The sequence below is a fragment of the Emydura macquarii genome, unplaced genomic scaffold (genome assembly GCF_026122565.2).
Source record: "Emydura macquarii macquarii isolate MOO-44397 ecotype Brisbane River unplaced genomic scaffold, CSIRO-AGI_Emac_v2 contig_1644, whole genome shotgun sequence".
NCBI lineage: Eukaryota > Metazoa > Chordata > Testudines > Chelidae > Emydura > Emydura macquarii.
The window spans coordinates 18,813,393-18,839,582 of record NW_027131781.1 but is presented as its reverse complement, the minus strand read 5'-3'; the positions used below and the strand labels follow the sequence as shown (position 1 = coordinate 18,839,582).

The window sequence follows — 26,190 nt, the reverse complement described above, 5'->3', positions numbered from 1 at the left end:
AATATTTATCCATCAGCTATTTCACTTTTCCTTTTCTTGTATAGGAAGCAAACTACAATATAAAGTGGTAGCTTTAACTTTCTGTATTTATATCCATTCCTTGTTACAAAATATTTGTTATTGTCATAGAACTTAAGGCAATTTGTCTATTTAGTCATCTTGATTATTGAATCATCTGCCCAAGCCGTGGCTGAGTGTGCTCTAATACTGCAGAAATTTGAAATAGATCATAAATAATACATAAATACCACTACATACATAACTACCACCATATTCAAAACAATAGAGAATCCACTAGTAAAATGTATTTGTCTCTGTTAAACAGGCTCAAGTAATTCTTCTAGTCATTCTTCTGATTGCCATTGCAAATTTCTTCATTGGAACAGTCATTCCAACCAGCAATGAAAAGAAGGCAAGAGGCTTTTTTAATTACCAAGGCAAGTGTTGTTATGACCAAGTAACTTAAAATGAATTAATGTTTTTTTGGTCCAGTCCTGCAGCCTTTAGTTCTGCAAAATTCCCTTTGAGAACAGCTACAAGATCAGGCTCTTTTATCCAAAGACAAATGAGCATGTAAACTAAGGGAACCCAGTTTTTAAAAAATGTATTTCTGGGTAACTGGATTTAGTCCATTTTTACCTTTGAACCTGTAAGTGCCTCTGAAGCTGACACTGGTAGTAGCAGCTTGAGCCATTTATATGTCAGCAAATGGTTTTGTCTAAATATTTTAACTTGAACCTGGAACACTCCTATTATTTCAATACTGAACTGTAGTTCTTTGATTTGGAGAAACATGCACTGCAGAGAACTAGACTGAGATGATCAAATTTGCTTCACTTATGAGCTAAAATGGATTGGAACCTAGTCTTCTAGAGGTGACGGGCTATTTAATTTACCTACTTCACCACATTATTTCAGAATCAAATCTTGGTGATGTGTTTGATTTTCATTTGTATTTGCAGCCTCAATATTTGCAGAAAATTTTGGACCAGATTTCAGAGGTGAAGGATTTTTCTCGGTCTTTGCCATTTTTTTCCCAGCAGCTACTGGCATTCTTGCAGGGGCCAATATCTCAGGAGATTTGGAGGTATGGATTTTATTTACTTCATAATACTGGTTAGGTATAGAAGGGCAAGCATGAATAAGATACAAAATTATTAATCAACACTATTTTCAGTTTCAAACACACAAGTAATTCCATAAGGCAAAATTCTCATTTTTAAAAGTGTTTTATTATCTAAGAACATTGGTTTCCATTTTCCTTCTAATGTAATACAGCTATGTACACAAAATTACTTCATTTAAATTTGGTCTGCAGAAAGTAAATTACGGCTCTTGAAAAGGGTGTTTCAGTAATCCAAAAGAAAATAACATTAACGGGATCCATTATCAGGATGTTGTACATGGAAATTAGCTGTATAATTCCATTACAATTGCTTTGTAATTACCCTTATATCATGCTGAAAAGTATGCTGTAAAACTCAAGTTTACACACATCAAAAAAAAAAAAAAGGAAATTGAAAGCTCATGTGAAAAAGGAGCCCAGACCCTTATGTGTTCCCCCCTTTACCTTTGCAACTTATATAAGTTATTTAGGTCATAAATCTTTCAGTGATGTTTCCCATATCTAAGCAAACTAGTAAATTAAGGATTTGGCATTAGCTTTAACTATGAGTGCCCTCTAGTTTTTATATCAGTAAATAGATAATATAAAACCATCTTAATATTATAGCTGATTGAATCGTACTTGTGACATACAAAAATCTGCTAATTTGGGGCTTTTCTGGCTTTGCAATGCATCTGGTGAAACAGTCCCAATATTTGTGAAGATAGTCGGTACTCAGTAATATTCAGAGAATATCACAAACGAACCAAGGGCAGTCTGTGGAGTATTTGTGACACATCGGTTGTTTGGATTTAGTATATGAGTTATAAAAATGGTCTCCCAAATATTCTAATGGGTAGGACACCTATAAATTAAATGTCAAATGAAGTTGTTGTGCCTTATCATACAGTCTGGTTTTGTGAACATATCACTGTTAAAGGGCTCAACTCCAGTCAAATCGATTTAATACTCAAGTATTTGCAAAACATCCACAAACTGTTTACCAGTATCTGACCAGCTCTATCTAAGGGCCACTTTTGTCGTCCTTACTCATACTGAGCAGTTATGGCCTGAAGGGACCATCAAGATCATCTAGTCTGTCCTCCTGCACATTGCAGGCCACAGAAGCTCACCTGCACACTCTTCCAATAGGTTCATGCCCTCTGCTGAATGACGGATGTCCTCAAATCTTGAGCTAAAAATTTCAAGTTACAGAGAATCCACCATTTACTCTAGTTCAAACCAGCAAGTGATCTGTGCCCCATGCTTCAGAGAAAGGCGAATCCCCCTCTTCCCTCAGGTGTCTGCTCACAAAAGCTTCGCCTGCCTTTGTTTTAAGGGGGCTGCTTTCAAAGCCAGGTGCTCCTCGATAGGCGTAAACATGATAGAGTCCAGTCAATAGCATTTGTGATGGAGGGTTGGTTTTTTTACATGATTGGTTTTAGACTGGGAGCATTCTGTGGAGACTGAACCAGTCCCTCCTCAGTCCAGCCTGAGAGAATCCCCATTAGTTCATCAAACCTACTGTCTGGTTTGATGTTTGAGCCCTTTGCTTGGCAGGCCACAGATGTGAAAGGAATTACATACATCTCAGTAAAGCTTCCATAACAGCATCTCTTCCTTCCCAGACTATGTGGAGTACTCTCCACAGATCTAGGGAACCACTCAGGAACTAGGAAAGGGTGGGAATGAATGGGTTGGTGGGACACATAACATTCCCGCCCAGCATCAGCCATACAGAGCTGGATTGCCATGGCTATATGTACATTTCCATAGCCCCATCCACAATGGAAATCCCCCACTGTCGATGCTTAGATGCATCAACCTAGAGAGAAATTAATCAGCCTAAAGAGAAACCTGAAACACAACATAAGCTGTAGTTTAACATTTGGAAGTAGACGAACTAAACTACCTCTAAAGTTTGTAGCAAACAATTAAACAATCATGTCTCTGTAGCAGGCAAGCAGGCATTCATTCATTAAGGACCTTATCCAAAATTCATTAAAGTCAGTGGGAGTCTTTGCTTTGACTTCAAGGGCTTCACAGACCTTGAAAGGTTGATGGCATATTGAGTAAATGTCCTTCTAGTTAATGTTTCAGGACTGCAGCATAAGACCCCTTCTATACAATGGCTACTTGACATACGAACACCGGGACTGCATGTGTTAAAAACCATAATGACTGGAGGTTAAAGTTTCATATTGAACTGAAGTGATTTGTTTGTTTTTAGTCCAGTGAAAATTTACTACATTAATTCTTGTTTGATAATGTTAAGAGTTAACATAATTAATTAAATTCATCCACATTACACACAATGATTTGCTAAATTTCATTTGGAAAAACAAATCAGTTTAATAAAGGTCCAAAAAATTCTGAAAAAATGTAAAAATAGACATTTCATGCTCCTTTAAGTAAAAAAAAAAATCCTCATTAAACCAATTTAAAAAGAAAATTAACAAAAAATTACTTTTTAGGCTGAACAAGTATATACCAAGTTATAGCCTGCAAGAATTTTTTATGGTATTAAAATCTCCTAAAAATCAGAATTAATAATAGAATGTCTTAGAGCTCCTTCTCCACTGAAGCATGAACAGTGCTGATATAGGTTTTCAGTTATAGTTTATAGAAGAAATGCTGACCCAACACATTGGCCTTTCCCAGCAATAACACATAGCAGACTTTTCCTGAATAATCTAATGTAAAAGTAGAAGCAATCTGAAAGGAAGGAGCTCATTTTGGGCATAACTGGTAATTAGCTTCTAACAGTAATAGTATTGTCTTTTCTTTCAAAATGACTATTTAACCTTATTGGCTAATAGAATTGTACAGTTAGTTTCAATCATTAAACTCTCAACCAAACTACCCATCTAAGGGCCACTGCTGGTGCACAAGGGACTTAAAGGTGCCCTAATGTACAGCCAAGGATTCTTGCAGCATGGCATTCCCCTACATGGAGTCTGGACCTGCAGTGCCTCCTTTACAGCATCCATAGGAGGGGAATGGTGCCACAGAAGTGTCTCACTCTATCCCCATGCTGGAGAGGTGAGTTTCTTGTGCAGATATAACTGGTAACAACTCCCACACAAACAAAATTATTTGCATCTCACAAAGTGGCAGCACCAACACTTGCTAATTTGTAAACAATCAGAGCCTAAGATCTTAATTTACAAATATATAAAGAACTCACAACAATCTTTGCAATTATAATTCTGAAGGACCCACAAGCTGCTATACCCAAGGGAACAATGTTGGCCATTCTGATTACAACTGTTGCCTACCTAGGAGTTGCAATATGTGTAGGTAAGTAGTGAACATCTGTTTTCTATCATAATTAATATAGTTAAGTAGGTTTAGAGCTCTATATTCAGATGAACAGTCAACCTCATCATTTCTTTTGATCTGGAGGATTTGCTATGTAGTAAGACAGCTGTTTTGGCTTTATAGTATTTAAAAAGCAAAAACAAAACAAACCATTCAATAGAAACAATAATCTCCATGTGGCATCTGGATAAAATTTAGCCAAATGTGTGCTTACATATGGGTAAAGAGATTCTTTTTATATTATAAGGAAATTCCACTATGCCAAATGATTCGACAACAGACACCATCCATGTACAGTACATATGAACAAACTGGTTTGGTAGACAAGGGTAGAAGTACCACAAATCAAGCTACTCATGATTTTGCTCCTCTTTCACATGCAAGTTCTCCAAGTGGCCTCCACTTGCTCTCTTGTTGGCATTAGAGCACACATAAGTGACAGGAGTTACATGCAAACTCTGAGCATTCACATCTCAAAACAGAAGAAATCAATTAAAGAAGAAACGTTGGGTCAGAAGGTGCCCTTTGGCACTGGAATTTGGAAATGAAAGTTCAGCAGAACAAACACAAGATAGAAAGCAGGCTTGTACTGCAGCCATAGTCTGCATAAGGCAAACATTCAATTAAAATCTCATTACAAAGGGTGCAATAAATCTTTGATCAAGAAATAAAGGTTTCTTTCCATTTTAACAGTGCTGTAAGAAACTATTTAGTAAGTGGCGCTTTTCCCCTCTGATTATGTGCCCAGGCATGTGCTAGGGCCCTGTAGGATACTTCCTTTCAGAGGAGATAGAAAAACCAAAGTCTTTTGACTTTTTGGGTCTTGGCACTTTATGCAAAAGCAGAGCTGCTGTCCCTGTTGCCCTAGCCATGTTGCAACTTTGGTCATTGCATTCTGTATATCTACATTCTCCCTGCAATTTCAGTTTCAGAAAGTGAATTCTGCTGTAAACCTGTGTAATGTTGCTTTGTTCTGTTAAGCAGTTGCTGCATTTGAACCCTAGAGGGGGCTACATTTCAGTGGTGGATGTAATCATTTTTGTTCAGTGTGTAGATCAGCTTGCTAAATATATAATGGGTTGTCAGAATCCTTAAAACATTTTTGTTTGGACATGTTTGAAAAAAACTGTATAAATATAAATATTAGAAATAAGATAGGCCATACTGGTCTATCTAGGCCAGTATCCTGTCTTCTGACAGTGGCCAGTGCCAGCTGCTTCAGAGGGAACGAACAGAACAGGTCATCATCAAGGCATTAGCAACTAAAGCTGTTGAGATCAGAGCTTCATAAGTTTCTTCCTTCTTCTGTGGGGAAGGAACAAAAAATAAAGTGAACATAAATATCATTAGTAACAAAAAGACTTCGGGCCAAATTCTCAGCCAGTATAAATCAGTATAACTCTAGTGACTTCAATGGAGCTACACTGATTTACAGCAGCGGAGGATTTGGACCTCTGAAGCCAATGGGTGTCTTGGCTAGACAAGAAATGTATGCTCAGACTCTAAACCATTTGACAACATGACTGGTATTTTTAGAAGGGCTCATATATGGACTTTATACATCACTATATCTACTCTGAGTTAATTCAGATCATTTTCAAAAGTACGTGGTGTTCCACTCCTCTGAGTAAGACAGTCCCCCCACTGGCCCAAGTTCACAATCCAGAGAAGTGATCTTATCCTATTGAAAAGAAAATATTTTATACACCATGGCCGGATAAAACCGAAGCAACCACTTGTACAAAATCCATACAGACTACGCTCCGAAGTGTGGGGAGTACACATTCATCTGTTGCCACAAGTAAGGGAGATAATCATACTCTGTTGTTTCCCCAGCTGCTTGTGTTGTACGTGATGCTACTGGGAACATCAATAACACAGTTGTATCTGGAATGAACTGTAATGGATCCTCTGCCTGCACCCTTGGCTATGATTTTTCCAGCTGTGAAGCCCAGGAATGTCGTTTTGGGCTGATGAACAATTTCCAGGTTTTAAAGTGTTTTATTTACATAATATGCATAATCATAAATGATACAAGCACACGCACAATGATACACTCACATATGTAAACCCTCACACTTTGTTTATTGACAGTTAAGGTTGCATCAGGACACACACCCCAACTCAAAACATGAAAACCATAAAAATAAGTTACAAAGAGAAAGACTCCTGCATTTATTGCCACTTTCACATTGCTTACAACACTCAAGAGCTCTCTCCAACACTCCATACAGCTTTTAATGTCATCTCCATAAGATACTAAAAAGCAATCCATGCCCCCACATCATGAAATTCACACTCTAGTGAAAAGCCTTAAAGTGACCTCAGCTGCTCTTATATCAAGAGATCGGCACATCTGACTGTCACACATTCCATACATTTGAGAAGTTATTTTGCCTTAAAATTGCTGAGATCACCGTTAAGATTTGCTACTGATTGCAATGGGAGTTAGGCACCTAAATACTTTTAAAGATCTGGTTCTTAGTCTTTCTGTGCCTCAGTTTCCAAACTGTAAACCGAGATAATGGTATTTCCTTACGTCACAGGGGTGTTTTGCAGATAAACACAGATCAGGTGCTGAGGTACTCTGGTAACTGGGACCATGTAAATAGCTATGATGGATAGGTGTATCCTAATCTTGAGCCTGACAGTTCTTTACTTTTGTTGTTTCTAAAGGTTATGAGCATGGTTTCTGGCTTTGGTCCTCTAATCACTGCAGGAATCTTTTCTGCCACTCTCTCATCAGCTCTAGCCTCACTGGTCAGTGCACCCAAGGTTTTCCAGGTACAATAAACAACATCAATTTCCTTCTACCCAATTTCCTCCCAAGATACATAATTTGCTGATCTATATCTCCTTACCAGCAGTGATCTATTTTTCAAACAAAAATCAACATTTTTTTACATCTGCATAAAAAAGTATTTAAAATATTTTAGAAAGATCTTAATATTTTACTACAGAAAGAGGCATGGCCTACTAATCTGAGCATGGGATTGAGAGGCAAGAACTGTGGGATTCCTGAGTTTAAATCCCAGCTCTGCCACAGACTTGCTGATGCTGTGTGATTTAGACAAGTCACTAATTGGTGCCTTAGTTTCCCCCATTTAGCTACCTCTCATGGGTTTTGTGAGACTTATTTGGTAAGTGTTTGTAACACACTGAGAGTTAAGCATCACTGATTTTATTTAGCTACTGTATTACATACAGCATGTTGATTATCATCTTATTTCAGAGCTTTGATACCATGATGATAAATATCTTGGAAATACCTGAGATAGATATAATTGTTCCTTACTAGAGCATGCATAGTTTTGGGCTAGCTTTCCCAAGTATGAACTAACTTTTTCTGATGCAGAAAGGACTATTAAATTGTGATTTATCTACCAGGCTCTTTGCAAGGATAACATCTACAAAGCACTTCACTTCTTCGCTAAAGGACATGGGAAGAACAATGAACCACTCAGAGGATACGTTCTTACTTTCATTATTGCTATGGCATTCATTTTGATTGGTTTGTATATTTGTTCCAGTTCCCAACTATAATTTAGAAACAAATAACTGAGAATTTAAATTCATTTCCATAAAAAATATCAATTTTTAAATCCCTCTCCATCTTGGCATTTAATTTAATGTAAGTGTTTTTAATTAATTTCATTTTGCAAGAAAGTCAAAAGTGTGAATGCAAAACGCCTTTTATGTTGCCACTGGTTATTAATGCTTCTTAGTCATACATCATTATTCAAAACACTCAGCATAGGTGCTAATTGGTGTGCCCCCAACCAATGGGTGAGCTAGTCCTGGCCACACACTACCTTTGACCCACTAACTATGGCTCAAGGCAAGAATATTTGTTATTTTGGCCATTGACCACCTTCTATCAAAGCAAACACTCAGGGCAAAAGAATCTTAACTGAATCCATTGATAAAACGTTTGCTGCACAAGGAATAGGTGAGACATTAACATCCATTCCAGAGGCATTAGTATTAAGTTATAATGAGAAGCAAAAGTAATACTGAAATTGTACAAATCTGGTATTTTAATATTTAACTACAGGTTAGAGAAATCTATAAACTGGTTAGAAATTATATGGGACTTGAATGTACTCGCACTGAAAACAATGGCAAACATTCCTTTATCCTCAGAGGAAGTAGGATCAGGCCCATAATGTGAACAGGACACATAAGTGATCTTTGACAGTTTGTTATTACTGCCATTCTGGCCTTATTTTCAAAGGTGCTAAGCACCCACAATTTACTTCAGCTTGAGAGGCACATGCTCAGCACGTAAGGAAATCAGGCACAGGCATTTAGACATTTCTTTATACTCTTTCCATTTGGCATTCATTTCAAATCTCTTTTAAGTAATACACAAACCAAACTGATTTTGCAAACCTTCCACACAACAAATTCCCACTGACTTCTGCACAAACTCACAGCACTGGTCCTAGGAGATTCCAGCTACTGCTTTCAATCTTTGATCATTATTAGCAACAGTTTGGTGATGTTTGGAATTTAAGTTAATTTTTCATAAGACTTCAAATTCAAGCTGTGTGATGTGTTGTTTTAGAATGTTTCTTAAAAAGTAAAGAAAATAAATTCACAGTTACCCTTTTGTTTCTAAGTGCATCATCCACAGAATTACATTTTTAAAATGCTTAAACCAAAATTAAAGATTGTGATGTTCTTCCATTGAATGGTATCTTACATCACAAGTAGCATCATTAAAGTCAGTTATATCATTTGTGGAGTCAGGTACTCCCAATATGAGTAAGGCTACCACAATCTGCCCCTAAATTAGCCCCACCAGAAAGATACCCAGGTTTTGCAGGTGTAACTTGAACTTCTCCGATATCCAACCATCAGTGCATGTTGAGGAACTAGCTGTCTAACCCCTATCCCATCAGAAACACATGCATTTGAAACCTAACTTGTGCTTCTTTCTTGCAGCTGAACTCAACACCATTGCACCCATCATCTCCAACTTTTTCCTGGCTTCATACGCGCTTATTAACTTCTCCTGTTTTCACGCATCATATGCGAAATCTCCAGGTTAGTTTTAGGGCCCACAATGAACTAAATGTAGCAGGCATCATAGTCAGTCATATCAAAATAGTATAAAAAGGGTGTCTTAATGTTTAGCTGCAATCCAGAGAAATCTCCAGCGTCTGTAAAACGACTAAGGACCGGTTCACACCCCGCGATTCGGCGGCAGTCGACGGGAGTTACGCAAACTACGCAGAGTAGTTTGCGTAACTGACGTCGACTGCTCAGCTTCCCTTCTGTGCGCTGTTCACACTGTGCTGAGACGCAGCACTACGCTACTTGAGGGGGTGAACTTACTCAGTCAACTTCCTGATTGATTGAGTGGGTCTCACCGACCGCTCAATCGATCCTGAAAGATCGATCTGGCGGCAGCGATTTTGCCGCCATCAGTGTAAACGTAGCCTAGGATACATGATAGAGACAAGGTGGGTGAGGTCGTATCTTTTATTGGACCAACTTCTGTTGGTGAAAGAGACAAACTTTTGAGCTCCACAGAGCTCTCCTTTCCCAGACCTGAAGATAAATAAATAAAATATCTAATAAAAGATAGTATCTCACCCACCTTGTCTCTCTCATATCCTGGGACCAACATGGCTACAACACTGCAAACAAATAAGATGCACAATGTGAGGCCTGACCATGCTCCATTGAAGACTGTGACAAACCTTACTTATCTCTATAAGTTAAGACTAATGGCTCTCTCTTACACTGTAACTTGGCTCTGGAAATATAAAGCCTCATGTTCCCTGCAGCTGCTCAGCATGGAAGGGAGCAAAACAATGGAATAAGCTGCTACATGGGATGCTTTCCCTGCTACATAATCACTTCCACCTCCCCCTTTGCAAAACTCTACATGGCCCATCAGTCACTTGTGGAAAGTGGGTAGGCCAGAAATATAGACGGGGGTGGGAGAGGAAGAGGGGAAAAGCCACATCAAGTAGCATGCCCTTCTCCCCGTGACTGCAGAAACTCTTCAGGGCATTTTGTAGTAAGTTATTACTAATAGTAAGACTATTACTGGAAATGATAGCCCCTATCAGGGGGTTACATAGAGCAGAAACAAACCAACAAAAGAATGGCAGCACGGCTAATAGGCTTGCCATAGCTAGTAGCAGGGTTGTAGAGCAACTGCAAGAGTTCCTCCACATGGGTGACTGGGATCCATGAGGTAGGTATCCCAGATACCCAGAGGCTTCTGCTTAATGTTTGGGTCCAAGCTCTGACCACTGACTAGTCTATACCACTGAAAGTCCTGGATGGGGGAGGAGGGAGAAAAGGATGAAGGGCCTCTCTCCACTTCTGTGCAACAGGTGAGCATCTAGGCCCATGTGTAGCACCACGGGCAGACTAATCCTCTTGATTTTCATGAATAAAAGTTTGACAGCCAGAAAAAAGGAGAATCATCTGAACGATGCCCTTTTTGACCAACAGTAAAGGCAATTTTCTGCTGCTGCAAATCAATTATTCATTTCAAACAGTAGAGAAATGCACTCTTTATTTCCAGTGTGAAAGAAGCCACAGGGGTGGCATAAACATATATATTAACTCCCTTCCTATAGGTCTGCATGCTGCCAGTTGTTCAGAGGGCAGAAAAGATAAGCACTTCTGCTAATTATCTGCAGAGCTGAACAAATGCAGATCTGCTCTGTGCTGCCGTAGAGCTCAGTACAAATTACCTCTGTGCTCTTCATGTGTGCATCAGTCATGAGTCTATAACTACTTAACATTGCATATAAAACCATAGCAATTTTCCCCCTTATTTTCCTTGCTTCCTTCAGCTAATTTATTTGGCTCCTGCCAATAAATGCTCATAATTGCAAAGCTGCAGGACAGTACATTTCTTCACTACAGTGCCTTCCCATTCCATCATTATTATTATGATTCATGTTAGGGTGCCGGGGACCTCCTTATATCTTCAGTGTTTTTCCCTTCACCAAAGAAAATGTTCTGAAGAACATCTGGTAGAAATCCACAAACCGTGGAGATTCACTCGGTGACTCATCATTTTAATTGAGAGCAGGGGAAGTATTCAATATCACAGCTCAAGAGCAGCAGGAATAATACCTTTGTAAAGTCCATTGCAATTTTTTTTTTCAGTGATCCCAACTGATTTCTAAGTTTAAAAGCCAGGAGTACTTACAATATTGGGATATATTCTCCTCTTGGCACGTGTGGAACTCCAATTAACACTAACGAACGTTATACAGATACATCAAAAGGAGATGATAACCTATTACCTGCAGTTATAGGACAATCCATTTTCAGTTCTGAATCAGTGATCTATGATTTGGCAAAAGCATGTAAATGCACTCGCTGTTTAAAACCAGACTGGACAAAGCAATCAAAGAGGTACTGCAGGGAACAATCCTGCAATAGCCAAAGGGAGAGACTAAAGAGATCCCAGTGGTCTGAATATCCAAGAGGTCTCAACTCAGCCTTCATCCTTTGCATACAGAGCTATATCAGAGCCCTTTTACAGCACAATCACTTCCATCTGCAGGGTCTGCGAATATACCTTTCGTTACCTGCATTCACCAGCAATACGCAAATGTTCTGACAGATACAAAATCAGAGGCCCGTCATTGGCCAGTGTGGCACCCCAATGCCTTTTCCATCTCTGATTTCTCTGATTCTAATTTAAACAGGCTGGAGACCTGCATTCAAGTATTACAACATGTGGGTGTCACTTTTCGGAGCCATGTTGTGCTGTGGTGTCATGTTTGTCATCAACTGGTGGGCAGCGCTCATCACTTATGCCATTGAGCTCTTCCTCTATATTTATGTGACATACAAGAAACCAGGTGAGACTGGAAAAATCGTTCATTGTTCATGCTTTGCAGTTAGTTGTAGTGGTCATTGTACTCATCCCTAAGACTACTGCCTAGGCCCTACGGTCATTCCCTTTTCAACATAGCCTCTGCCTTAAGTAGGACCGGAGGCCCCAGGCACTATGGACAGAACATAATGAATTACAGTGAATCCTATAGATTGCTTAAGGCAAAACCTCTTTGTATTTCGGGCATTACAAGCGGCCAAAGGATAACCCAAGCCTGGTTTATATACAAAGTTGCACCAGTTTAACTTAAGGTATGATTTTAAACCAATTCAGTTAAGCAGATGTACGTTTGTGTTTGGATGCTCTTAAATCAATTTGAACTTGACTTATATACAAGCAAAATCTGAACTGATATAAACTTGGTATAAATGGGTATAAGAGCATTCACACAGAGATTTGCATAGGTTTAACTAACCAGTTTTTTTAAAACTGATTTAAGTTAAACCAATGTAACTTCTGTGTGTAGAAAAGGCCCAAAAGTAGTAGAGCATTTGGGAAAAGTGGGTAGTAGAGAATTTGGGACAAGTGGGTACAAAAATATATCACTAAGAAATCACGAGAATACTGCTTTAAAATTTCCAAAACATAGCTCCATAATAAAGGTCTTTTCCCTTGGGCACATTTTATCCAGCCCTCTTGGAAGCAGAAAGGAGATCCTCTAAACACAAACTCCAGCTCTTGTTAGGAGGTATAAACTACATTACTCATTCCTAGATCAAAAGTTCCTTCCTCTTTTATCTGGTCCTATCAGCCAGCTCCTTCTGCTGGGGAGAAACACCCGAGGGAGATTTTTAAGAAACAGCCCCTCCCTGCCCCCAAGGAAACATCTCATCAGGCTTTTGCAGCTAGCGGTCTAGCTCAGCTGGTCTTAGCAGACTTACCTGCGCAAAGGAACCAAGCTGTTCTTTCAGCTTTTTAACACCCCCATTTGGAGTCACCACAGACTATGCCCCCAGAAGTCCTAGCAACAGGCATAGGGTGATGCAGAACCAAAGAGGAGAGGTGTAAGTGAGGCAGGGCTTTGCCCTGTGGCTGTTCACACCCAGGCAAGACCAACCAGATGCTGGGTTCCAATCATCTGGGCTAACTCCCCAATGAAGACATGCCCTCAGATTGAAAAAGCAGCTCATACATTTGCATAGAAACGTTTTCTCCATCCCACCAGGAGAGGATGACTTCTACTAAATTACCCTTATGAGGTGTTACATTCTTTACTGGCAACTAAGTGATACTCAGAAAGGTGTGACATTCTTTCTTACCTTGGGAAAGAAAAAAAAAAAAAAACAACCAAAAAGGCCATATTCAAAAATAACAAAGTTGCACATAATACCGATTCTACACTGGCATTGCTCCCCATTTATACAGCACGACAGCAGAATTTAGAAATAATTTATTTGTGATTTGATTCCTTCAGCCAAACATCAGTATAAGTGAGAAACAAGAATATCCACAGCAAAAAGCTGTAGCTTTTGGAAAGTAATTAATTACAGCTGAATGATCACAATCTGCCATACCATCAGTCTTGAGTATCTCAGCAAACAGCTGGGAAATTGATCTAGATTTTTATAGCATGCCCATAGCTATGGTATCTGAGATAGACCTGCCATTTGCAGAACTGTGCAATCCCTGCAGGGTTTGGTTCATGAACTGACCCAGAGGATTCAATTTGCAGGAGTTACAATGAACCAAGCCCTGCAGGTTCACATTTGGACTTTGAAGGTAACATTCCACACCCTGTCCCCCCACCACAAGCCCAGGAGTGACTCCCATCTTATTTCAGATACTTTGACACACTCCTAGTACTTGCTTCTCCTTTCTGCTCTGTCTTAGAATCAGTCTTAGGTAACACTGATGGGCTACCTTGCCAGCAGGTCCTTTAAGAGGCACACGGGTACAGCTCCTGTCCCCTCCAAATCTTGAGGGTTCTCTTGCAACTATGTTTAAGATCCTAGGGCACTAATGTTTCCTTTCCTTTCTTCCATTGGTGAGCAGGTACTTCTTGCCCCCTGACATCCGTCAAGCACAAGAGTGTTGGATGCAGAGTAGCCACTTGGATCCTTACTGAAGCCTAGATCCAGAATGAAGCAGGATTATTGTCTTACCTACCACACCCTTGAAGGGTTGGCTGTTAGTAGGGTGAAAGGACAATGGCTTATTATATTGTTATACAAATGTTCCTTTACCATGTCAGTATTCTTTGTCTCAGAGACATGCACTATAAAGAGGTTATAATAGTAAGGGTTCAATAGCAAAGCAAACGGGCTTGTGGTTGGCTAGCATGTCTCAGTAAGTGACGCACCTTATCTTCAATTTTCTTCTTTGAAAGCATGTGGTTTTAACTCACTGGAGCTAGTAATGTGCCTTCCTAACAGCTTCATTTCCTCTGCTGAAATATCACATCAAATGCAAATGCATTACTCAGGGGTGTCCATTTTATACGTGGGAGAAGGGAAGAGAGTTAATGGAACAGAGACAAAACATCTCTTAAGCAGAGGAAGAATATTCCCTATGCTTTTCATACAAAGAATGAGGCAAGATTTATTTGTATGTTTGTATTTGCATCACCCAACACACTCATTTTATTGCTATAACTTCATTTTGTTCTATCATTTATTTGGATGAGGGCATGATAGAATACAGTGTGCTATGGATCATAGAGAACATGATTGCTGATGTCTATAACAGCTTAGAAAAAAACATGGTTTAATATGCATTGTTTTTCTTTGTCATACACAGAGGTAAATTGGGGCTCATCTGCACAAGCTCTTTATTATGTTAATGCATTAGACAGTGCACTGGAATTAACCACAGTAGAAGATCATGTGAAAAATTTCAGGTAAGGTTTACAGGGAAGTAGTGAATGGCTCAGTCTGGAGTTAGATAGATAGATTCCCACTTAAAATGTAACTTTTTTTCCTTCCTCCAGACCCCAGTGCATAGTATTAACAGGATGTCCCATGACAAGACCTGCTCTGTTGGACATCACACATTTATTCACAAAGAACAATGGTCTCTGCATCTGCTGCCAAGTATATACGGTAGGGTCAATGTATGTGAACCTAAAAATTAAGAGCAAAATTCTCCAGTGTGCACTGAAGAGCTCCATTCTGCACTCATTTGGCACACAATGCTCCCATTGATACTGATGTGTAGAGCATGTCAATGAGTTTTGTCATATGTCTTGACAAGAAGGCTCTCAGTTGATTTGGAGCCTGCTGGTTAATGCCTCATTAAGATGTGTCTCAGAGTTCATAGACCAACTAAAATGATAGGAGGTTTGGAAAAATAAGAGTTACAAGGAAAGATTTAAAAAATTGGACACACTGAGGCTAGAGAAAAAAGTGAGGGGACAAGGAGGCAGCATGATTTTGGGAACAGAGCACAGTAGTCAAAATACCCAAGTTCTAGTTCCAGCTCTGCCACTGATTTGCTGTGTTGACCTTTGCTGCTCTGTATCTCAGTTCTCCCATCTATAATATTAGAATAACACTACCCACCACGCTTTGGGGGAAGGGATTCTTCTTTGAAGTTTTCTGAAGAAAGGAGCTACCTAAGTACGCATTTCTGTTATTATATGCTAAGTAGCTACAACTACATGCAGGGAAAAGATGCAGTAAAACGGATAGGGATCTGCTGGTCTTTCAGCTAGGACAGAACCAAAAATAATGAGCTTATATTGCAGCAGTGAAAAGTGTAGTTTAAATGTTAGGACAAAATTTTTAACTGTAAGAAAAACTAAATAGTGGGACAAGCTACAAAGAGAGGTTGTGGAATCATTCTCATTAGAGCTAATGATAGAGATAATGCACCCTTCTCCTAGCATTACTGTAGTAATAATTAAATCAATGCTACCACATTGCTGAAGGGTTAACTAGAAGACCTAGATAAGCTCCTTTCCAACTCAAACGTGTCTTTGGGCTTCCATTCATGGTGCGTTAGTCTGCACTACAGGGGTTTAAATTCCAGTATGCACTAGTGTGTTGCACAACAACTGGCCTGCATAGACCCTGCTGCCACAGACCAAAAGTTCCCCAATGCACATTAAAGTAGTCCCGTTTCAAACAGTTTTACATTAACAAACACCAGAGAACTTACAGTGCACGGCAGCAGGTACTTGTTAGTATGCAATATTCTAGTGAGCATTAGAATTTACACCCCTCTAGTGAGGACTCAGACACTATGTAGGCAAGCCCTATATGAGTACACAGAGCTGACAGTGCATCATTGAAGTTGATGGGAGATGTGCCATTGACCTCAGTGGGTGCAGACTAGACAACTTCACATAATATGGCTTCAGCAAGTTTTCTTGTTAGGCATCTTCCTGTAATATTATTGGTTTTCATATAGTGTTAGGAGATTTCATTTCTGCCTAGAACACAATGCAAGTCAATTGTGCTAGCGTAAGCATTTCTGTTGTTTTTTCTTTCTCTAACAATTTAAGCTAAATTTAGTTTAGTGGGTAATAGAAGTGTGACACAATGAACCTCTGTGATTTGTATAACTGTAGCAATAAGCTGGTGATAAAAACAGCTATGTGTTGTCAGTGGGAATCCCATAATGCCTACAAATATAACTTGGATTTTACCCAATTAAGCTGTCAGATGATTACTGGAAAGACATAGTAACAAAGGAATTTGTGCATCCAGTTGAGTAAAGTCCAGTTTGCCCTTACTATCAGAAAATAGGTATGTAATGACTGTTTAAGTTCTGTTGAGCCTTCCTGTAGGCTTGCTTACACAGTCAAGTCAGGTAGGGAGTTTATTTGCTCAGAGATACTTCATCACAATATTGTTCTAAGATGTTACAATTCAGAGTAGTCTTTCTTTCTGTCAGAATCACTATATTTAAGTAGCATTAACAGCCTCAGTCCTCTTGAATAGAATGTGAATTATGTTACCAGCACGATTCTTTTACAAGCACTGAATCTCCATGGGCTCTTTTTGGAAATGTATTTTTCTGACTCCCTCCATTTCCGCATACATCAGACTAGGTAACTCCTTCAAAATCACAGTGCGAGGTATATAACAAAGTCTTCTTACTAATATTTTATTGTATCCTACAGGGACCGCGCAAGCTGTGTGTTAAAGAGATGAACAGTGGCATGGCAAAAAAGCAGGCCTGGCTTACAAAGAACAAAAGAAAAGCATTTTATGCTGCGGTGGCAGCTGACAGCTTTAGAGACGGAGTCAAAAGTCTCCTTCAAGTAAGCTTTTTATTTACAAAATGCGTGCAAGAGTATTACATCAAAGCTTCCCTGTACGTCAAGCATTACTGTTTACTTGTTAAAAGGTCTTGTATATATGGATAATATATTATAAATGTAGAGGGTGTCCTGAGAATACCTCTGTTTGTATTATAGTCTACTTCATGAACAGATGTGCTTCCAGGCTATGGAACTGCGAATCAAAGCTGGCTGATTCTATCCTAAATGAATGAGGCCCTATTATGAAAACAGAGGTGCCTTTAGGGCACGGTACAAATGTCTGTGCCTACACTCAGTGCACTGCAAGTGAGTTCGGCTGCTTGGTAATAGGCAGTCTATTAAACACTGCAGAGTGTTTTTGCATTTCATATCAGAAAATATTTTTATCAGTTTTATATTTATTTAGCAAATAGAGCGAGGCCCATCTCAATTAATAAAAATTCACTCCCTGAAACATTTCCCTATCACTCCAAACATATTCCAGATTGCTTTTAAACCGTCCATTACAATTAATCTAACTCCACTGAAGAGAGCATTTTCAGAAGCTAAACTGGCCCCACTTTTGGATTCCCCGTTTCCCTCTCTTTCACATGCACACGTGTAAATGCGTACATCCGGAGGCAAAACATGGGGAAAGAATCCCACCATTCTCACTTGTAAAACACTCTGTGGATCTCATTATAAGAGCATGGATATCCAAAAGACTTTATGTCAGTTCTCTGGTAACAGTCACCCATTGGTAACATATATTCAGGTTAACACTGAATGGAAAGCAGTGGTGAGTGAGATGATGTGTTAATAAATGAGTGTGTTAATACATCTTTCTGTTGTATTAAAGCTCAGTGAGGAGACTTTATCTTGAGTTTGTGTACAAAATAGCTTGCCAAGCAGGAGTTCTTTCTGTTGGTTCCAAGAACTATTATCTCCTGATGATCTTTTCTTCTTCCATCTCTTTTAAAATACCATGATCAAAATCAAGTACATGAGTGCAAATAAATACTTCCCTTTCAGCAGTTTGGGAGGGTTCTCCGGGAGGGTTTCCTGGAGAAATCGGTATGAAATTGTTTTGAAGACAAGCTATTCATTTAATGTGTACAATATGGATGTGTCAGTACAATTCACAAAAACAGTTTTCCCATGGCTCTATTCATTTCCCTTTCACTAGCATTAAAAATATGTAAATGCAGTACCTCAAGAGCTCAGGAGAATTTGTGTATGCTAAGAAAATGTTCCTAACACATTGCATTTTTTTTAGTTTGCACTCATACTTAATCAAATTAACTGGAAATACAGGGAAGCTTGGATCTAGATTTGGTCACCTCTTAAATTTGGGTCCAGCTTTTAGTACGAAAACCCATCTCTACTTAAAACCCACTTTGAACATCTTGTTGGAAGAAGCCTGCTCTGATGTTACATCTTGCCACACCTCTTATTCTTCCTGGGTGTTTCCAAATTATTATTGCATATAAGATATGCTCAGCTAGTTTTGGATCATCTCCTCACAGGGACAAGAATTCCTCCTTTTAAAACAAAGGACTGCCATTCCTCCACCCTCTGAGTGCTTCAAGTACTTAAAGGGACTTCAAGACCCAGTTTATTTACTTTATGTTACTAACCAGACAGAAGCTTGATGCTGTTATGTTAGAATGAGCACACATACAGCATCATGAACCTATCTCTTGGTTTTAAGTTATTGAACCATTTTCATGACAGCATATCAGAAGAAATGCAAATGAATGCTAATTTAGCAAAACTATATTTCTTTCATCTAAAAACCATTTATGGCTAGAATGATGTAGACCTAATCTTTCTACTTTTTGCTTGGGTACAGGCATGAAGGACATTCACAAAATGCAATCAAATCTTAAGAATCTCCAGAACATTACTTCAGTTATCTTTTGCCATTACTTCTCATTTACAGCAAGGGCCTGTGTATATGCACCTTTTCATGCAGTGTTTTAATATCATTAGGCTTCAGGTTTGGGTAGGATGAGACCAAATACCCTGGTGCTGGGATTTAAAACAGACTGGAGGCATGCATCAGCTGTGCAAATTGAAGACTACGTAGGTGTTATACAGTAAGTTATGGTTTCGTTTCATCATATTTTCTGTGGACTCAAATTATTTTGCATTTCTAAAAAGAAAAGATGTTTTAGATAATGTAAATATTTCTAGCAAAAGTGAAAGTATGAAAAGCTAGCTGGTATAATGGGCTAGTGCTCTAGCTTTTCACCTCTGGAGATCTGAGTTCCATCTCCCTCTAGACTTATGAATGAAAATGAGCCCAGTTTCATCTAGTTCCTAAAGGATGTACGTTCAGATGACAAAATCATCCCCATTGTGGCACCACAGGTAACACCTGTACAGTGAAGGCCCATCACTGCCACAGCGGAGGTGTTTTGACAAAGCTGCATAAGAAAGCTGCACGGCTTTCAGCAATGCTTTTGTAGGATTACATTTTCTTGTTCTCTATGTACAGGGATGGGGAAAATATAACTCCAAAATACATGCTTGTGGGATGGGAGAGAATAATGGCATTCTCCTTGTTGGCCAAAGGGACTACGGAAGCCCCTTCCTTCAAGAATCATGTGGTCGAGGCTCAGCAGTTTTGTGAGCTGGGTTCTGGCCAAGGCGTAGCCACTCTGAGGAGTGCTTTTCCTAAGACCTTCTGAATTTCCAGCTACAAATCTGCCCACTAGCTACTTTTGGTTCAGTCAGCACATCTCCTGTTGCACAGAGGGGATGGAATGGGGCACTAGCATGGAGGAGCTACTCAAGATTGGCACAACTCCTAAAGAAGCTGCCAAGGGGGAACTTAGAGGGACATGTGAAAGGAAGGTCCACCTCAGGGACAGCCTCTCTGTTTTTCACCAACTCCTCTGTCTTGAGGGGAGAATGTCACTGGAACCCTGCAAATTCACATTCGCTTAGTTTTGGCCACATTTCATCTTCCGTGGTTTTATCCATCGCAGCACAGCATGTGGCCCACAATGCCTCCCACCAAGCATTACCATTTCTCTGAATGCCTTCCTGTTAGGCAGCTCTGCATGACGTGTATGATATGAAGTAGTACTGTAGGTAAAGGTAAATGCAGGTAAACTGAGTTTACCCATTTGTCATTTGGGGAATATGGAATTTAATTTAGGTTAATTTACCCACTTTTTTTGCACAACACCACTGGTGTGAAATGCTCATAATCATTTTATTTTTGTTTTCAGCGATGCATTTGATTTTGAGCTTGGCGTGGTTATTGTCAGAATTAGCCAAGGCTTTGATATATCTCAAGTCCTCCAAGTTCAAGGTATGTAGCGATGGAATCATTATTGCATGTAACTTCTATTCTTAAGGTATGCTTCTTTTTAAAACTGTCATTTTCCCATTGATTTCCAAACCAATCAATCTGCTAAAGTCCTGCTCGATGACTTGTTAACCTACAGCTTAATGTAAAATATCCAGAAGCTGGGAGTCAATAAAACATGTGTAACAGCTGGAGCATCACATTATTATCTCCATGTTAGTGAAGGTCCGCTGTCAGCTTGAAATCTAGTCATTACAAAATAAAGAGCTAAAAGCAGTTTAGGATACCTGCCCAAAGAGAGAAGTAAGTTGTGTCAGCAAAAGATTACTTCTCGAATCCCCCTGGTCCAAGGGATGAGACTGGGATTCTCAGAATCACAGTTTGGTTCCTGTCCTTCTCCTGGGGCAACACAACTGCCTACTGCCTCTTACTTGTAAGCTTGTAGTCCAGGCCAATGTCCTTATTGAGGTAGAGCTCCCACAAAAGTCAGTGCAAGTATTGCCCTGAGAAAGGCCTTCAAGGGTGGGCCTTAGAACTGGTCAGAGGTCCTGCACATTGCTTCAGAGAACTGGGGTCCTAAGAGACCCCTTCCTTGGTATACATTGAAGTAGAAAATTAGGCACACAAGGGTGACCTGTGGCTCAAAAGTATGCTCACTCCCTCCTCTGGGAAATGCTGTAGGGCAGCTCCACAAGGCTGACATTGTTGAGACTTGTGGGAGCAGCCACTCTGTAAACCCTGTCTGTTCCATCCTGTGTCCCAGTGGATTTCAGCTGCAAAATCCACACAAAGTTAGTGCATCTATATGGAGCAACAACTCCCCTTTGAAGCTACAACTCCCCTTTTTAAAGGAGACAGTGCACAGTTCTAGTGGAGGTGGGAAGGCAGGGTTCTTTTAGTACAGAGGTTTCCTGGATCCACACAGTTGCCATGACTTTCTCTTTTCATCCTTGGGATGTGTAGGGTTTGTAGGCATCTCACTGCCTCCCAAGGACACTTAGAGAGGAGAATACCAAACGAAACCCCACCAGAAGAACTCTCAGGGCTTCAATAGAATTATTCTCTGAGAGTTAGTCCACTCAAGGGGAAACATCCAACTGAGCCATGGTGATTAATCCATTGTACACAAAATGAAATATTTTTCTTTTTCTGTTAAACATGAATTGGAATAAATCTAATAGGAAAACGGGTATATGAGTTAATCATAAAATAGAATGACGACTCTTTGCTGCCACCTGCTGCAGGTTTGCCTTTCTCATTTCTCCCTGCAGTATCTTGTTGATACACATTCCAAAATGCATTCATTATACATAAGGGAGATATGTGGGATAGCAGAATCCTCTACGGTAGTAACCAGAAACCACAATACTAAAGCCCATCTCCCTTAGTGGGCAAGCTCATTTTGTAACTCCCAACAGCAAACCACTTTTAAGATTATTAAGGATTAAGAGAGTCCAGAACTTCCTTTTAAAAAAACTACAGCAGATGAGCACTCAACTTCCAAACACATCGTTAAATTCCGAATCAGCTTCTGCAGACTTCCCTGTTAATATCCCTACCACTTCGATTACCAATTTGGGAAACAGTCAAAAATTGACTGCTATTTTAAACTTCTCTGAGAAGGCACATTCTGTAGGAGTCCAAAGTAATATTAATGAATACCAACTATGAACATTTACTAGTCTATAAGGGTGCAAACTGTTGAAGAAACATAAATGCAACCAGAAATTACAATCGACCGTAAAAAAGCCAACACTGAAAATGCTTTTGGAGCTGATGATACTTATCATACGAACACGTTAGGCTAGGAAGTGGGAAAAGAAATGTTATGTTCTATTAAATTCATTACAGCATTCTGTTTAAAAGAATAACGGAATCTTTAGTTTTGAATAACTGTGTGTCAGTGGTTATCATCATGTTCTAATAAACACAAGCACCATGCTGTCATACTGCAGTCTAATTTAAAGGAAATTTTAGCAATTCAGAGCACCAACCAAGCTAGTAAACTCTAGTGGCTGCAGTTGATTTTTTATATTTATACACAGGTAATTTACCAGCCAAGGAAAATTACTTTTGCACCATGTCTCACTCTAATGAAAACACCTTTCCTTATGGAAAAAACTTACTAGGGACGAATGCCTACATCATATTAACTAGTGGATAAATTCAGCAGTGGTGGATGCTGCTTTTCCTTGGAGAAAAGTCCATTTTCTCCAAGACAGAAGAAATATTTTATATTATTATACTGAAAGAATCGTTTAGCTAACACTTCTGTCTCTGCAACAAGCATTTTAAAATGCATCAACAAGATAAAGTACTGTAATATTTTCAATATATACTGTGGTCACATATTCAGAGTAAGTACTAAAACACCTATGAGCATCTCAATATAGGAGGCAGCATGGTCTGGGGATTACTGAAGGGGACTGAGAATTTAGAGCCTGGTTCACAGCTGCTGAAGTCAATGAGAAGACTCCATTAGCCAGTGAAATACTGGTCCTTAGAAGACCGGTTCTTAGCCAGCAATCTCAGTACCTCTTATTCTCTGCCTGTGGCACATAATAGTCTAGTCTCCTGTTGGCTGAAATACGGTCTAATTTCGGTTGTTGGGTTTAGTGGGCAGATGCTAGTAGTGTTGGTGGCGTGTGATATACAAGAGGTCAGACTAGATGATCTGGTGGCACCTTCTGGCCTTAAACTCTATAACTCAATGTGATACATGCGGCAAATCACTTTATATATCTGTGTCTCAATTTCCCAATCTGGACAAAATCAACTTTTGTAAAGTGCTTTGATATCCTTGAAAGAAAAAAACCAAAGTATCATGTTACTGTAAAGTACAGTGATACTACTATTTCTGATCTGGTGGACTAGCAAACTAAAGACAGAGAGCAACGGAGTAACACTTGATAGTAATGCAATCTCTATGGATAAGTATGGTGCACTTCAAACTAGAGCTTTCATAGATGAATTCAGTTTCCTGCCATCTAGTGGCCTACTAGGAAAATCATTTCACAAAAATTATCATTATCCCAATATTTTTACAGAGTATATTAAGAATCACAACAGTAATTATAATTATCTCAATGTCATTACCATCAACAGTTTAATTACGTTTAAAATGTAAATTAGTGTGTTACTAGTTTCTAGTGTTGCTTTCAATTAACAGAGGACTTAGAGAAGTTGGAGCAGGAGAGGCTGGCATTAGAAGCTACCATTAAAGATAACGAATTTGAAGAAGAAAATCATGGTATCCGTGGATTCTTTAGCAAAGCCAGAAAGCTCAATATTACAAAGCATGTAACCAAAAAAGGTAAGCTCTGAAATGACAAAAAAGGACATTTTCAGAACACTTTCACTGATACACAACTATACCTTCATTCTAAAGTACAATAGCGTCCTTTGATTTTAGCTAGATTTTAGCTTCCATTTAATTCAGACAACACATTAGGGAAATGTTCCAATGGAGTATGAAAATGCTTTGGGCTTGGGTTCTAGCACTACATTTTCCCCGTGAGCATAAATGTATTAGTTGAGATAACTGTGTAATGATGTGCAGAGTGACCTTTGCTGATACAAGATGTAACCTGATATGACAGAACTCATTTCTTTCTCTTGTCATTTTTCAAATGAAATGTATGGCTTTGTTTTTTATTTTTAATCTAATTGATAAAATTGGGTATGGCTATTAAATGTTTGAACAGACACAGATCAACAAGTTCTTTTTTATACTGAGGTCATTTTCCTGAAGTTTTATAAAAATGTTGAACTGTGCACAGAATTCAGGGAACAATCAAACACGAATTCTTTACTGAACAAAAGAAAATGTACACAAAAACCACATGTGAATAGAATATATGTAATAAAAATGGCCATAGTTCTATGTTCTGGGTATACTATCATACTAAAGGAGCGAACCAATGTATGCATAAGCACTGAAAGCAAATGTATAACATATTAAGAAACAATTAAAACAGACTGTAAGTAGCATAGTGTGATAGGATCTAGAACAGTGGTTCTCAACCTGTTTACCATTGTGGGCCACATAAGTAGCTCTCGGTGTGTTATGTGGGCCACATCCACAGAATATATATACTATCTTTATGGCCCTGCAGATGTCATATGGGACACAACTGTGTGCAGATCGGGATGCAAGTGGCCCCCGTGTTGAGAACCACTGATCTAGAGTATTAAAATGTATAAGGGATGTAATCAAACCCATATGAGAACTATAGTAAATCTACTACATATCTACTGAATTGAAATTCTCATTTCACAATGGTTAGGTTATGATAATGACCCATCTAAAACCATTTTTGCATTCAGAAAAATATTTCTGAATTTTCTACTGCATGGTCTATAGTCTAGCTATACACTCAACTCCGAAAGATATCAAGAAGATACCACAGACTAATAGCAGAAAATGTCATCAATTCTTTACTTGGCAGTGCTCAGTTAATTTTGCATTTTAGGACAGAATTTACTTTTATAACAAATGCTACTAGATATAGCATACTCCAGCTACTCTTTTCTGTTCAGTCCAGAAAGGAAATGGAGCTGGTTAGGAATTCTATATTGGAAAATCATTCCAATGGAAACTGCCCTTTTAGCAAAATTGAAATTTTCTGCTGGAAGGGATTTCTATTTTCTGGCCATATAAAAAGAAATATATATTGCACACTTTTGCTCTGCACATTTTTCAAACAGAAATATGAAAATATATTCTATTAATAAATATCCCTGTCTTCCCATTTTGTTTATAAATATATTTTCCTGGAGTTGCAAGAACTCCCAACATAAATGCCATACTACACAGGAAAGCAAATAATTGTTTTAGAATTATCTTGTCAAAACTCTAGAAACACTGGAAGACAGAACAAAGTATCTTCTGAACCTAATACATCAGAGCAAAACCTATAAAGAAGCCTATCTGCTCCACTTTAAATATTGCTCTGACACTGTCTCTTTGAAATCATTGGAAGAGAAACTATAATAAAGTTACTGGCTTCAAAGAAAGATGGACTAGGAAAAGATATTGTTAGTATATAGACAAAAACGTACATTTTTAGACAGAGCTAACATTGCAACAAGAAGCAAAGCATACTTTTAAATTAACACAAAGACCTTCTGGGGTGATATATATGTCCCATGCTTACATTTTCCTCCTATCCTTAGGGCTTTTCTACATGGGGAAATAGCCCAGAATTGATAAGCCCTTAGGTCTTTATATCACCTCAACCTTCTCTGTATCTAGTTTGTTATCCATGTCTCCCTTTAGCATACCCTATAATGTATTTTATGGAAGATTCATAGTTTGCAACACATTTCCTAACTAACATTTCCTAACTAACTATCTACCTGTGTTTCAATGAATATCCATTTTA

At 38.9% G+C, this 26,190-nt stretch overlaps 1 protein-coding gene across 3 annotated transcripts in view; it reads left to right on the top strand.

Moving 5' to 3' along the window:
- Nucleotides 1-26,190, top strand: part of SLC12A1 (solute carrier family 12 member 1) — a 58,239-nt gene that overhangs the window by 20,601 nt on the left and 11,448 nt on the right. For all 3 annotated transcript variants that reach the window (XM_067555808.1, XM_067555807.1, XM_067555806.1), the window contains 14 exons: nt 326-437; nt 963-1,087; nt 4,321-4,405; nt 6,263-6,414; nt 7,103-7,210; nt 7,814-7,937; nt 9,374-9,475; nt 12,115-12,270; nt 15,042-15,141; nt 15,232-15,343; nt 17,368-17,508; nt 19,480-19,586; nt 20,727-20,809; nt 23,976-24,119. In XM_067555808.1, the coding sequence (XP_067411909.1) occupies nt 326-437; nt 963-1,087; nt 4,321-4,405; nt 6,263-6,414; nt 7,103-7,210; nt 7,814-7,937; nt 9,374-9,475; nt 12,115-12,270; nt 15,042-15,141; nt 15,232-15,343; nt 17,368-17,508; nt 19,480-19,586; nt 20,727-20,809; nt 23,976-24,119 (1,651 nt within the window). The remainder of the gene's footprint in view (nt 1-325; nt 438-962; nt 1,088-4,320; nt 4,406-6,262; nt 6,415-7,102; nt 7,211-7,813; nt 7,938-9,373; nt 9,476-12,114; nt 12,271-15,041; nt 15,142-15,231; nt 15,344-17,367; nt 17,509-19,479; nt 19,587-20,726; nt 20,810-23,975; nt 24,120-26,190) is intronic.